General features: G+C 31.3%; 3 protein-coding genes across 4 annotated transcripts; 2 read left to right on the forward strand and 1 right to left on the reverse strand.

Moving 5' to 3' along the window:
• Positions 1–1,503: 1,503 nt before the first annotated feature.
• LOC107477740 (mitogen-activated protein kinase 20) lies at positions 1,504–6,643 on the forward strand. 2 transcript variants are annotated; one of them, XM_016097808.3, is made up of 10 exons: positions 1,504–2,198; positions 3,087–3,495; positions 3,661–3,788; positions 3,928–3,987; positions 4,312–4,461; positions 4,567–4,722; positions 4,822–5,033; positions 5,119–5,217; positions 5,480–5,637; positions 5,729–6,643. In XM_016097808.3, the coding sequence occupies exons 2-10, from the start codon at positions 3,099–3,101 to the stop codon at positions 6,169–6,171; spliced, it is 1,803 nt and encodes a 600-aa protein (XP_015953294.2). In that variant the 5' UTR covers positions 1,504–2,198; positions 3,087–3,098; the 3' UTR covers positions 6,172–6,643. The 2 variants fall into 2 exon arrangements, with proteins under 2 accessions (XP_015953294.2, XP_020993396.1); XM_021137737.2 differs by having other exon boundaries at positions 1,504–2,148.
• A 723-nt stretch (positions 6,644–7,366) lies between these two features.
• Positions 7,367–9,666, forward strand: LOC127745743 (peroxisomal and mitochondrial division factor 1-like). Its single transcript, XM_052259374.1, has 2 exons — positions 7,367–8,271; positions 9,594–9,666. The coding sequence occupies exon 1, from the start codon at positions 7,513–7,515 to the stop codon at positions 8,194–8,196; it is 684 nt and encodes a 227-aa protein (XP_052115334.1). The 5' UTR covers positions 7,367–7,512; the 3' UTR covers positions 8,197–8,271; positions 9,594–9,666.
• LOC127747472 (xyloglucan endotransglucosylase protein 1-like) lies at positions 8,921–10,479 on the reverse strand. Its single transcript, XM_052261414.1, has 3 exons — positions 10,204–10,479; positions 9,581–9,774; positions 8,921–9,326 (listed from the first exon to the last, which is right to left on the reverse strand). Exons 1-3 carry the CDS (start codon positions 10,477–10,479, stop codon positions 8,921–8,923), a joined length of 876 nt encoding a protein of 291 aa, XP_052117374.1.
• Positions 10,480–14,754: the final 4,275 nt, after the last annotated feature.

Below are 14,754 nucleotides of genomic sequence, written 5' to 3' on the forward strand. Positions count from 1 at the left end.
TTAACGTGAATTTTTTTAATTAATTGTATGATAATATTAATTAAAAAAGAGGTAGAATCTCCGGTGGTACCACAAACTTTTACATATAGACAAAAAACAAATGATAAGATCATGATAAGTGAATAACACAATAAGGTGATAACATTACACTGAAACAAGGTACAATTACTCCAAACATTTTGGCACTGCCACGTGGGCCACCCAACTATCACGGTTAACCTCTATAAACATGCCACGTGTTGAACAATCCCGGTCCCACGTCACACTAAAATTTTCTTGTTCACAAATTTGTAATTCACAGATGGGACAGGAAATTCCAAACCAAAAAAAAAATGCTAGTAAGGTATTGTTAATATATTTCTCTTTTACAAAGGTTGGTTTTAAAACTTTTACAAAAAATATTTAAAATATTTTTATGTTAATGATATTCTTTATGATTCTAAATTAATTAATGGACAACAAAACTAAGTTAATTCCCACAATGAGGTTAGGTGGCTCTTAGAATATTTAGTTCTTATTATTTAATTAAGTAGTGTTAATATCCAAAATGCTAGCTAGTAGTATATGTTTAAATTCAACTCAACACTTAGTCTTAAACTTTGATTATGCTTATGATAATAAAGCACATTGAATATTAATTAAACAAATGAATTTTACTACAAAATTTTATTTAATATTTAATAAATTAACTTAACTGATGATCTCTGTTATATAAGTACTTTGACTAATAAACATTCGAGCGAATTAACAATGTATCATAATTGAATATGTTCTTTATTATTAAAAGTAAAACTACAATTATTTCCATTTAATTATATAACACACACAAATTCCCAGACACACTGATTATAACATGAGGAAAATGGAGTGCAAAACTGCAAATGGACCCGAATATTTAAAAGTTTAATTTAATTTTTTGCATTTTAATTTTCGTCTGCATTCCTTTTTTTACAAATGTACAACTCTTTTCATCTTAATTATGCAATTTAACCTTCTAAATTTCATCAATTCACTTGAAGTAACTCATCAAGAGGCATCATATATGCTCTTTAAAATAAAAAAATCCAAGCAAAAGTGCAAAACACGCTCTTATACATTTCTTAAAATAATTCATACGTAATTAATTAATTTAGATAGATCAAATAGTCAATTTGTTTAAATAAATATCGAACATTTAAATTCTATTTTTTATATATAATAATTTATTTATTAATTAATAATAAATTTTTAATTAAAACTCGATATGTTTATTTTAAAAAAAATTAAAAATTTAAATATATTTTTAAATTTTAAAAAATTTAAATATTTGTAAAAAAAATAAAAAATTTAGTTATCTTTTTATTAATTCTTGACATGTGAAATTAGTAAATACCGTGAAGAAACAAAAAATATACGCCAATTTCGTATAAAAATACCCTATCCGTAGAGAGTATACATGCAGCACTAAATATACGTTAAGGATAAGAAGATACACAAAAAAGGCACCAACCTAGATTTAAGGCTTAAGCCTCTCAATATTTTATTTTTCACGTATCTCTATTTTCTCTCTCCTCTCTCCTCTCCCTGTCGGTGTACACAGATCTTGCGCACTTCCAACGTTCTTCTTCTTCTTTTTGTGTCACTATTCTTCTCATTTCGGCTTATTCACCTGCAACAAATCGTGGGTATCACTTGGTTTTTAACTTCAATCAACAAAGCTATAGCGGTGTGTTTCTTCCACCTCGGGATCTTTGGTGGGGTTGTCAGAAAATTCAAAAAAATAAGGACTTTTTGTTGCCAAATTGGAAATTTGTGGCTTTAGAAATCTTGGTTCTTCCAAAAACTTGGTGAGGTTGGTGTTTGTGGGATTTGGAGAAGAGTGAGCCAGTGTGTGTGTGTGTGTTTAATTGTTTATCAGTGATTCCATTTTTCTTCTATGTTTGGTGAAGAGAAGGATAATAATAATAATAATAAGCTGGGATTGTTCTTGTGGATTTGTGATAAGGAGAGAGGGTAGGTGGGGATAAATGTGGCTGATTTGAATGGTCAAAGTTTGAATTTTTTGAAAATTCTAAGGTCTTTGTTTTGTTCAGTTTGTGTTTGATCTTCAAGAGGTGTCAATAATTTTGTTGGGCTCAGCAGAAAATGCAGCAAGATCACAGGAAAAAGGTGGATTTTTTTTCAGCTCATCATTTCTGAAAATTGTGCAATTGAGATTGGTAAAGTAATCATGATTTAGTTCATAACTTATTATGTCATCAATGAATCTATCAGGCTTATTTATTGATCTTTGTGGTTGTGATGATTGGTGAGAGTTATGATGAAGGCACCACCCTAATGAGATCATGAAGATTATGTTGGAGAATGGTGGTTACTGAGAGTTATTAATGCGTTGATTTTGTTCTTAACTCTGTTAACTTGAGACTCATATTTTTTCAGTTTTAGTCCTTCATGTGGTTTGGTTTCTGTATGCATCTGTTACTAATGAGAGCATAACGGCATGGTTTGGCAAGATATTTTCTTTTCTTTTTTAAATAATCTTTTCTGCCCCTCTTGATTTGTGATTTATGCAATCTGTCTCAGTTCAAGATTGAACTCCTAATCTAAATGCATACAGTATCAGATCAGACTTTTTGTGATTGTGTGATATTATTGGTATTTTAGTTTCCTTTGTCCTCTGTTAACAAATCAAATTTTGTCTTCTAATATAATTCCTTCTTATGGAGGCAATATGTCACTTCATGTTTATTATCTGTTTGCTTGATTGCTTTATTTCAATCTGTGACATACTAATAATCATAGTCCTATAAATATAATTGAACTCATCTTTTTGTTGAGTTTTTGAATCTTTGCTACTATGATAATTCCATGATTTGACTTTTATGTTAACATACGAATTTGTATTATGCCTATTAATTTTATTGATGAGTTCTGAAATATGTCTAATGTAAATTTATCTTTTTAAGACAACAAAGAAAATTCAAGTTTGTTTCTAATTTATATTTCTACCTGTGATCTAATTTCCTTTTTGTATTTATTTGATGCTTCGGGGCCAATTTGTAACTTGTTTTACACCATAAAAGCTAACTTTCCTGATTTTGATACAGAATTCAACAGAGATGGATTTTTTCTCCGAATATGGTGATGCCAACCGGTACAAAATTCAAGAAGTCATTGGGAAAGGAAGTTATGGTGTTGTCTGTTCGGCCATTGACACTCATACAGGTGAAAAAGTGGCGATTAAGAAGATTCATGACATCTTCGAGCATATATCTGATGCCGCGCGTATCCTCCGTGAAATAAAGCTTCTTAGGCTTCTACGACATCCTGATATAGTTGAAATCAAACACATCATGCTGCCACCTTCTAGGAAGGACTTCAAAGATATTTATGTTGTTTTTGAGCTTATGGAGTCTGATCTTCATCAAGTCATCAAAGCCAATGATGACTTAACAAAAGAGCACTATCAGTTTTTCCTTTACCAATTACTTCGAGCATTGAAGTATATTCACACCGGTAATTATCCATATGTAGCCGTGCTTACTGATTTTGGGTGTTTCTGTGCTTATTTTATGAAAAAAGTACTTTTGAATATATATTGTCTTGTAAGTTTCTTAGTGATTTTGTTGATATTGATTTCAATATTGCCTATTCTAACTAATAATTTGCTACACAATACAGCAAACGTTTATCATAGAGATTTGAAGCCAAAGAATATACTAGCAAATGCAAACTGTAAACTTAAAATTTGTGATTTCGGGTTAGCTAGAGTTGCCTTCAATGACACACCAACTACCATTTTTTGGACGGTACGCCTTTAATACATCTCCTTTATACCTTTTTTTCGCGACCAGCTTTGCTTTTAATTCATTTATTTATCTAAACTTATCACTTGATTTGGAAAGTAGGGACTGATGTTTCGAGCTTTGCTTATTGCATGTTGTGTAGGATTATGTTGCAACAAGGTGGTATAGAGCTCCGGAGCTTTGTGGATCATTTTATTCTAAGGTATGGCATTTCTAGATTCTTTTGGACATCTGTAGAAACTGGTGATAGTATAAAAATGCCTCTAGCCTACTTACCACACCTTAATTTAAATTGCGTTACGCCAATGATACATTTATTTGGTTATCACTTAAGATTGAAGACTGTTATCATTATGTTTTGTCTTACTAATAGTGTAGTCATATATGCATTTGTTTTCTTTGCTTCTTATGTTGAACTATCACTTTTGTGTTCATTTTGATATTTTTCTGGTTGGCTTTGGATTTTGAGATTTCTGCAGCTGTAACATTTTTTTCCTTTTTTCTCCTTTTGTAATTCTTGGTGCAGTATACACCAGCAATTGATATATGGAGCATCGGGTGCATCTTTGCCGAAGTGCTCACAGGAAAGCCACTTTTTCCTGGAAAAAATGTTGTCCACCAGTTGGATCTGATGACAGATCTGCTTGGGACACCCTCACTGGATACCATATCACGGGTAACTTCTTCCTTGCAGTTGTGCACGAAACCATCTATTGCACTATAAGCACAATTCTGAACCAAAGCTTACAGGCTTGCATCAAATTTTTTGAGTTGGATGCAGGTACGCAATGAGAAGGCACGGAGATACCTTACTAGCATGAGGAAAAAACAGCCTGTGCCATTTGCACATAAGTTTCCTAATGCAGACCCTTTAGCGCTACGACTACTAGAGAGATTGCTGGCTTTTGATCCGAAAGACCGACCTACTGCTGCAGAGGTTTGTGACATTGTGACATTGTAGATCATGTATAACGATCTGTAATATGTTATCTTGACCTTCTTTCTTGAGATATATAATGGTTTTTGGTGTCTTCAGGCATTGGCTGATCCTTACTTCAAGGGACTGGCTAAAGTTGAGAGAGAACCGTCCTGCCAGCCAATCACAAAAATGGAGTTCGAATTCGAAAGGCGAAGAGTCACAAAGGAGGAAATTCGTGAGCTGATTTTCCGTGAGATTCTAGAGTATCATCCGCAATTATTGAAAGACTACATGAATGGAACAGAGAGAACTAATTTTCTTTATCCAAGGTTTCTATTTTCTTCATTGCATTTCAACTGTTTTCGCCATCTTTTCTCTTTTCCTCTCTTGATAGTTTTTACAATTTCTGTACAGTGCCGTTGATCAATTCCGGAAGCAGTTTGCTCATTTAGAGGAAAATGGTAAAAATGGACCAGCAGTGCCACTTGATAGAAAGCATGTTTCTCTTCCAAGGTAATTCTAATCTATAGTTGCAATTTCTCATTTGCATTTGTTAGGCATTTTATGCATTGCCATTGTAGTTGTGGTAACCATATATAAAATTGAATCTTGCAGAATTATAATCACTAACCTAGTGCATCATAAACCAACATTATCTTCGGTTCACCGCAGCATTGTCTTTGTTTGCATATATGTTATGATTATGAATGTTTAACATCAACAAGGAGGCATAGTCAGATTTTCACTTCATCATGCTCTGATATTATTTTGACAGGTCAACAATTATTCATTCAAACATTGCACCCACCAAAGAGCAGACGAGTATTGCTTCCTCGAAAAACCGGCAAACAGCTGAAGACTATAACAAGAGCTCGAGAGATACAGAAATTACAGTGCCACGGCCGATGCCAGGTGCCCAAAGAATTCCACTAGGTATAGATTTGTCATCATTGTTCCTTTTAAGTAAGTTTATAGTTTTACATGCATGATTTATAATAAGTTATACTTGCATTTATATTTTCAGCAAAACCTGGTAAAGTTGTTGGGCCGGTTGGACCATATGAGTATGCGAGTGTTGTCAAGGATTCTTATGATCCAAGAACATTAGTAAGAGGTTCTGTGGTTCCTTCTCAACCTGTTCCCACAGCATTCTATTACCATAGTTCTAGCACCAGTAATCGACCGGCAACAGAAGCCGATAAGGGCGTTCCTTTGCAGGCAACAACACATGGTCAACAATGTGGAGTTAATGCCAAGATAGCGCCCGATATAGCAATCAATATCGACAAGAACCCATTTTTCATGACACGTGTCGGAGTGAACAAGCTAGAACAAGATGATCAAATAGCCATAGAAACAAATTTGCTGCAATCTAAGGCTCAATATGGTGGGATTAGTGCTGCAGCTGGAGCCACTGCTCATAGAAAAGTTGGACCTGTTCAGTATGGTATGACAAGAATGTTCTAACTTCTAAGTAAGATTTCAAAATATGGAAAGAGCAATCTCTTGTAGAGCAAAAAGAAAAGTTCCCCCTCTAAACTGAACTGAATCTCTAAAGTGAGAAGACTTAACTTTAAGGTGGATATATTCTTATTTTCTCATTTTAAGGGGTGTTCCTGAGTTGGGGTTCTGGAGAGAGAGAAATGGAACCGTTCCATTCTTTCGCTTCAGAAATCCAACTCAGAAACACATCCTTAGGGAGAAACTATACACTAAAGGAATCGTATTCGTATCTGCGGAAAAAAATGCTTAGTCTCTTGTGGTTTGTATAATATGAGGGATGGTAAGGGCCATAATGAGGCAATGCTTTCCCTATGAAGAGCCAGCATTCTGTGGTTAAAAGCTGTAAACTTTGGTTACAATTGTCAGCAAACTGTAACTATGAAACAGAATCCTAATTTGCAAGTTAATCCATACCATTCTATTTTCCTTTCTTCTTCTTATTTGCCTCCTTGGAGTGCTGTTGATTTCAAGTGAGACCTAAATCTCTGGAAGATTAATGAAGTTCTATGAACTTAACACATCAAATTGATTCATTGTCAAAGTATCTTGTATTGGTAAATTATGAATACATTTGGAATTTCAATGTATTGATATAGTTAGTAGTGTGGACCGACAAGATGTCAAACCTATGTTTCTCAACAGAATTTTGCTTTAATTTCTGTTGAAATGCTGTGTGTTTCTAATAGACAAAAAATAAATAAATAAAAAGATTTTGTTAACGTATATAAAAAACAAATAGTTTATTAAAAAATATTTTTATATTTTCATTTTTCAATGTATTGAACTTCTAAAATACAAAAAAAGTACTTTTTTTATTATACTCTTAAAATATATTATTAAAGTATATGATAGTTAAATAAAAAATATAAAAAATATGTCTGGATAAAAAGAAATTGAAGATACAACCTACAATTGTTTCTTTTTCATGCTTATCAAAATATACAGAGAGTACCATATCAAAAAAAAATTATTTTTCTCTTTTTTTTTTATATGAATTGTTATCTTTTTATGTATCGAAAATAAAAAATTCGCATTTTTTAATACTCGAAAAAATAAAAAGTCAAGAACTTAAACTTACTACATTACAGTTTCCTCCGTCATTTTTTTTTTCTTTTTGATTTTCTCGGCAACCAAACGCCGAGTTTTTTTTTTCCGATCTCTGATATATCACTTTTCGATCGTAAGAGCGCTCCTTCGCGTCGCCGCAGCAGAATCCGTTCGTTTGCAGCAGTTGAAGAATTCGTGAAAATCGTGATCGATCGAGAAAACGCATCAATAAGATAGAACGAGATCGACGATGCTAAGATGATGGAGGCGGAGCCGGAGATTGCGGCGGTGGCGAAGGTGGCGAGGGCAATGACGCTTCGCCGCCACCATTCCATGTCGGACTTGACCTTGGAATCGGTGCCGGAGGTGGCGGAGATTATAGAGGACGAGGTTCAGGATGAGGCGGAGTCGGAAGCCATAGCGGAGCTGCGGAAGCTTCTAGAAGAGAGAAAAACTCTGGCTGAGGTTCTAGAGAGAGAAAGGAAGGCGTTGAAGCAAGAGAACGCGCGGAGTGAGATGAAGGCGAGGGAGCTGGAGCGGAAGCTCATAGTCACAGAGATAAATGAGATCAAAGAGAGAAGCAAGAGATTTAGGGTTGAACAATCGCTGATGGAGAAAATCCATGAGAAATTGGGGGAAATTGGGATCCTAACGGAGAAGATCGAGAAATTGGAGAAGGCGTTGAGGAATTGCGAGGAGAGAGCAAGGTGCATGGAGTGGGTTGCGATTGGTTTGAGAGAGAGGGTTAGGGAGGCAGAGAGAGCGATAGGAGTGGCAGGGCTTGATGGCCGCAGAGGTTCTCGATGTGGCGGCGAAGAGGAGGAGTTGGAGTTGCCGCCGTGGCCGGTGGTGGTGAAGGGATTAGGGTTAGCAGGAGCTATTAGTGCTGCTGTGGCTGCTATGATCTATTTTTGGTTTGGAAGACACAAATCTAGAAGATGAAATGCATGGATCCATAGATGCATGCATGGTTGCATGTGATTTGATCAAATTCAAGAACTTCAACGAGCTCTCAAAGTAAGAAAATGTTTACGTTCAATCCTTTGAAAAATGAGAAACATTCTTATATTCATTCTTTTATTACATAGTGAACTGATTTACTCTTCAAAATGAATTGTAGAACTCAACTAGTGTTAAAGAAAAGTGCTTAGATGTGCTTATACATAAAAGAGAAAAGTGCTGGTTTTGTTTCATGTAGCATTCCACACTTCAATTTTGTAGTATTAGTTGTTATTTTTCTTTTTTGGTCATCTTCTTGCAATTAGTGTCAAGTGATGATGGAGTGAGCTTTTTAACTTCTTGTACTACATACATTTATATAGTATGATTACTGAAGTGGATAGTATTTAGTATAATAGAACTATAGAACATACAATTTTCTTCTTGAAGTACCTGATAGAGTATGATTGGTAGTTGATTTTTTGTATATACTAACATGATTGAAAAATATTATAATTTTTAGAACTAAATATATTATATTTTAAGTATAAAATATGGAGCAATAATACAATTTAAAAGAGTAAAATCGAATATGATCCTCTTTTGATGATATAAGTAATATTATATATATATATATCCCTCAAACACCAAATAAAGGATTTAGTAGGCTAAGAAAGTAATAAATTGATTCCCCAAAATTCCCATTTCCCTTAAATTAATGTATTATTTATTGATTATTATCACTGTGTGCCATGTTGTCCCTACGGCATTCAAAGGGTAATCCATGAGCATAACGCCTCAAATCACGGCAATAGTGATAAACAACCCACTTTGAGTTAACTTGCTTCAACTTTTTCTTGTTTTCATTGTCAAGACCTCTCTTCATTGAAGCACCAAAACCCTTGCAATCTGCTATGCCTTTCTTTGGAACACAAGCAGTGCCATTGTAGTTCTTGAACCTTGCTATAAATGGTGCTTGTGACAAGTCAATCTTCACTTGGCCCCATCTTGTTGCCCATGCATCCCCATTCCAGAGTGTTGTGTACAGCCTCATTGGTTGCTTTGTTGGGAATGGAACACCGATTATTTCTTTGTTGTTTATCACTCTGATTGGAGTGTCGTCCACCCAGAGTCTGCAATCCCAAATACACCACAAAACAAGATATATATTATTGTATGAACTAATCCACAAATGTTTATATTATTAGAAGATGAAGTTGCATGAATGGAAATTAATGTATAGTGTTTTGTTAGGTAGAAACTCAGATGCACCTAATTTAATATGAAGTTAATAGTTAAGAGTAGTTAAATGATTTGACAGATTTGACTAAATTATCATCAAACGTCTTTCAACTGTACTTGAGTTTTCACTGTGTAATTAGCTTACATTATGCGGGTAGGGCTCCAATCAATGGAATAGGTGTGATAATCTGCTGTTGGATCAAACCAAAGATAGTATTGAACCTCACGACCCCCAACACCATTTGCAAACACATTTGTTGATAGCATATATGGATCTCCGGTTAAGTTCCCCAAGAACTCAAGATCAACCTCATCATGGTGATCTCCTGTGGAGCTTAGCTGCATGCACGCACCATCAACATCCACATTACATGTCAAATAATCAAAACTAACATATGGTAATGCTACACGCTTCGAGTATATTTATATTCAAAAATATTATTTGTACACTAAAATCAGTTACTATAAATTATATATATAATTGTAAATTACTTTTATTTGTGATTATATCTTTATTTAATAACTTTTTCGGTCAAATTCTTACAAAATTATGCTTAAAAATAATTATTTTTTAATATTCTTGTATGGGACAAGAACCTAATCACAAATTTTTGTAAAATATAAAAGTTTAGTTATAAATTTTTAAAATATATGAATTTATTTACAAAATTGATAAAACTACAGAAACCATCACTTTAATTAGTTAAACCTTTATATAAATATGAAGGTAATTAAATTAGGAATTAATGAAAAGAAAGAAATACATACATAAAATGCAGTAACAGTTCCTGCAGAGTTTCCTCCAACAAGCTTGATCTTCATGTCAAATCTTCCAAACAAGAATTGATCCTTGGTAGCAACCCCAGAACCAGAATATTTATCCATTGCAAGGGACATGCTTTGTCCACCATCAGAAATCTTAACCCTATCATCTCCAAATAGAAGGTCAAAATCAGTGCTGAAATTCCCACCATATGCAATTGTGCTGAACCCTAACAACATACAAAGAAAGAGAAAATATGAACCACCCCATGAAGGAGCCATTTTTTTTTAATTTATAATTCAATTTTTTTTTTTTTTGGAGAAATTGATTATTAGGGGAATTATTAATGATTATTTATATAAAAAATTTGTATGAAATTAAAACAATTGGGGTGTGACAAATTGTTGCAAATGAAGGTGTCTAATCTGTCGAATACAACCGCAATGTTGCTGTTGCAATTGCAGTTGCAAACAACAATTTGAAAATTTGAAAAAAAATGTTGTTTCTTTTTGTTTTGTTTAACAAAGATGACGAGAGGGATATGAAGATAGTTGTTGGTGTCTCTTGACATTTTGACGTTGGACAAAGAGTCAAACCTCAAAATTAGGTACTTCCTTAAATAGAAAAATGCTAAACTATGATTATGTTGTTTGTAATAAATAAGAATAATTAGGTATACATGCACACGCATATATTAAGATAAATTCTATGTTAAGAAACCGTTTAATAGTTGTACCCTTTTTCAACGAGGATACATTATTTTTTTTTCTTTACAATTATCGAAAAATTTTACAAATATTCCGTATTAACATTTAATTTAGTTCATTTTTTTATTTTTAATCACCATTAGTAAAAATATTAAAGTGACAACAATTCGCCAAAGTGTGGTGTGTTCTGTGACATGTCAACTTAGCATAAAATTACCATATAAAAATAGATAAAACATTTTTTATTTTAATAATTAAACCCATTAAGAAGTTGACTTCAGCTGAAAAATAATTATTGGGCCACAACTAAACAAACACACTCATTTAACTTTATTTTAATTATTTTTTTACTTCTTTTTTCAACCTCCAAACATTATAATTTCAGCCATCACTGTCCTTGGTCAATTGCAAAGTCTTTATTATACTCTCTGAATTGATCAGTCATCTTTTATTTTCGCTATTTTAAACGATTAGTGTTAGAGATTAGTAATTTTTGTAATTTATAATTATCAAATAGCCATTTAGACAGGACCCATGTTTAATGGGGGCACTTGCCCCGGTGCCATTTGATAATAAGTCTAAGCCCATTTTATCTTTTTATGATTTTGACTATTAGTTAACTTAATTAAATTTAGTCTTTTTTGTTTTCAAATTTCAGTCATCACTCATTTATTCTCTTAAATCCTTTTTTAGGTTCATATTTTCAACCTTCTTTTTCTATTCCTTGTCTAGTGGTCATCTTTTCTTCATCAAAAGGTAAATTTTAAAATTCTCTATTTTGTTTTAGATAATTCTCTATGACTATATGTATCTTCCAATTTCATTATTTCTCTTTTTGATATTTTCAATTTAAAATTTTAATTCAAACAATTATAGTTTAGGTATTAATCTATTTTTTTATTCTCTTCATGAATTTATATATTCTATTTTATTCTCAATTTAGTGATCCTTATTATTTATTTGTTTATCTTTCGTTCTATTTTATTATATGTAATTATATTGTATATAAATTTTTTAAGTGAATTGATCAATTTACTAATTTAGAATATATATATTTTTATTTTTAGAAATAGTAATGGAAAAATATTTCAAAAGAAAGCTACCACTAGAATCTGAAGTCACTCCATTAGTCTCTTCTAATAAAAAGAAGTTATTAGAATTCAATGTGAAAAGTCTTGTAACTGATGAAAAGTTTGGTAGCTGATCCTGGACAACGACGACCCAAAATTTCAAATTATGATCCAAATGACAGAGATGAATTAATATATTAAAAGTTAGTGGCTAATGTAATTTTTAGTTTTTTTTTGTATTCGAATAATTAATGTGCATTTTTATATTTTTAAATTTAAATTAATATATATTTTGATAGTAATGTGTATTATTTTTGCCCCCAACATAAATGATGATTTTGATGTTGTGAGATTTCATCCAATGACTCACTTTTCTTTACTAGTTACATGCTGGCCAAAATTTAATAAAGTTGTTAACCCCTAGACTTTTTCATTCTGAATTCTAAATTCTAAATTTTTAGTCTTAAATTATAAATCTTAAATCTAAAATTTTATACCTTAAATTAATTTATTTTGTTTAATTTTCAAATAATGTTCTTTCATCTGAGTTTTAAATTTTTTATTTAATTTTTTTCATTTTAGTTTTTTTTTCTCCCTAATTATTGGTTGATTTTCAAATTAGTTCGACGGAATGATGTTGAATCCGTACTTTTTGTTAAATATGTACATATTAAACTTATTAATGGTTCTGTTATCTAATAAGGAACATAAAATTTAAAATTGTTGGAAATAATTATTTAAAATTTAGCTATAGAGCTAGAGAGTATAATTGGGTCAGTAAAGAGTAATTGAGTAAAGAGTAAAGACCCTATTTGTCCAATTTGTCTCCAAAATTTAGAGACAGTGAAACATTTTGCTGTTCTCGTAGGCCTATGGACTGTAGTAGAGTTACCATGTTTGGATCTCAAACTTTAGCTTTTGCATGTTGGGCCCAATAAATATTTCTATATACATATACAATTATACACACAGAAATGTAGATCGATAGAGTGGTTAATTCACTAGTTTAAATAAGTGTTGAGTATTGAAACTTGAGAAATACCGTTTATTTTCCCGCTACATATATCTCGTTTATGAGATACGTGCAAAATTATCTTGTTTACAAGATAAGAGAAAGATATTTATTTTGGTAAATATTTTTTAAATTTTATTTTAATAATTATTATATTTAATTTATTTATTAAAATAAAAAATCCCTATAGATGGTGTGGGAATAACATTTTAAAATGATAATTATAGATGGGTGTTCTTCAATTTGGAATGAATTAGTTTCAATACTCGATTATATTAAATTACTAATAGTTGGTGCTTATTATAAACCTTTAAGAACTTCTGTTTCCTCCTCTTAATTTTTAACGAAATCAACTAAATAAATTATGCAATATATTACATAAAAATTGTACATATAAAAATGTATAACATAAAAATACTTTAAAAATCTTTAATTTATATGTAAATTTTTTATTTTATTTATTTATGCACTATATAAATAAATATATTATCATTTCAAATATATACGCAATATAGAATATTATTAACACATTATATTCACAATTGTTCTCCCAGACTAATACTTTGAAAAGTATGAGAAATAATAAAGAGAAAAAGAGGTCCACTTAAATAAAAGTTCAGGCCTTTTAGCTCCTAAAGCCTTAAACAATGGAAAAGAGAGTCTGTAACAACGGAAAGTAATAGGGATGTCAAAATGGCGACATTTATAATTAATTTATCTATATATTTATGTCCAAATGAAACTAAAATGCTGTTTCCTCCTTTCTTAAATAAGTGTCTACTTTCTAGAATTTTTTTCTTCCACAAATAAAGGTCCATTAATTAGAAAACCAATAGAGCATTGTTTTTGTATTTTATAGTCATAGCTCTAAATTAAGGGATAGGATGAAAGAGAAAAAAAAAACAGTAAAATAATTAAACAGAATAATTATTGATATTAAGAGCAATTATGTAATTTACTTTTTAATTAATTTTTATAATATAATTCCAGATTTCCAGCACATTTAACTATTTTGTTATTTATGTAAAAACTCAAAACTAGACAATTAGTATTCGAGAATGGATGGAATAATAGTATTAGTATTTAATAATGTAGTGAAGTTTCAAAAACTTTTACTTTTCTAACAAGTACTCTTAATAGAAAATGTAAAAGAAAAAAAAAGTTCATTTTAAAGTATTTTTATGTATTTGGTAAACAAGAAGAAAATAAAACTTTTCTTTTTTAGTTTACTCTCTTAACCAATGTTTTTAAATTTGGTAATAATTTTGAGAATATCATTAAGACAATTATTAGTAAATTAGGAGTCCTAATTTATTTTTGTAATTATTCTCTTAGTTCTTAAAAAGGTAATAATTTAAATGTATATTTAATTTTTAAAAATATCAGAACAATAACAAAATCAATTTTATTTAGAATAAAGATGATAATTTAGCATTTTTAATTTTTTTTCAGCAAAACCCTCATATAAATTTAATGAAAGAAGGGGTGTGATCTAGTGTGAGTACGTGACACAGAAGAATGAATTTGTGTTCAGAAATCACAAATAAGAAGTGATTGAGTTGTTATTCTGAAATAAATGAGAATTGCAGACATTAGGTGAGATTGCACAAAAATGTTGGGGTGAGAAGTAAATACGAGTTGGAACTTTGGTGCCACTCTTAGTAATCTATTCAATCCCTATCAAATTCAAACCTTCCATTGACTCATCTTTTATTAGCTAGCCATCCGTTGGACTCAATTATTATTATTTTTTAATATTTTTCTATA

The sequence above is a fragment of the Arachis duranensis genome, chromosome 1 (genome assembly GCF_000817695.3).
Source record: "Arachis duranensis cultivar V14167 chromosome 1, aradu.V14167.gnm2.J7QH, whole genome shotgun sequence".
Classification (NCBI taxonomy): Eukaryota; Viridiplantae; Streptophyta; class Magnoliopsida; order Fabales; family Fabaceae; genus Arachis; species Arachis duranensis.

Coding starts and splice junctions, on each gene's coding strand:
- LOC107477740 (XM_021137737.2), top strand. CDS start 2,125: ATGCAGCAAGATCACAGGAAAAAG. Junction 3,789..3,927: donor CAACTACCATTTTTTGGACG/GTACGCCTTTAA, acceptor CATGTTGTGTAG/GATTATGTTGCAACAAGGTG. Junction 5,034..5,118: donor ACTAATTTTCTTTATCCAAG/GTTTCTATTTTC, acceptor ATTTCTGTACAG/TGCCGTTGATCAATTCCGGA.
- LOC127745743 (XM_052259374.1), top strand. CDS start 7,513: ATGATGGAGGCGGAGCCGGAGATTGCGGCGGTGGCGAAGGTGGCGAGG.
- LOC127747472 (XM_052261414.1), bottom strand. CDS start 10,479: ATGGCTCCTTCATGGGGTGGTTCATATTTTCTCTTTCTTTGTATGTTG. Junction 9,775..10,203: donor GAACTGTTACTGCATTTTAT/GTATGTATTTCT, acceptor GCGTGCATGCAG/CTAAGCTCCACAGGAGATCA. Junction 9,327..9,580: donor TGGAGCCCTACCCGCATAAT/GTAAGCTAATTA, acceptor TTGGGATTGCAG/ACTCTGGGTGGACGACACTC.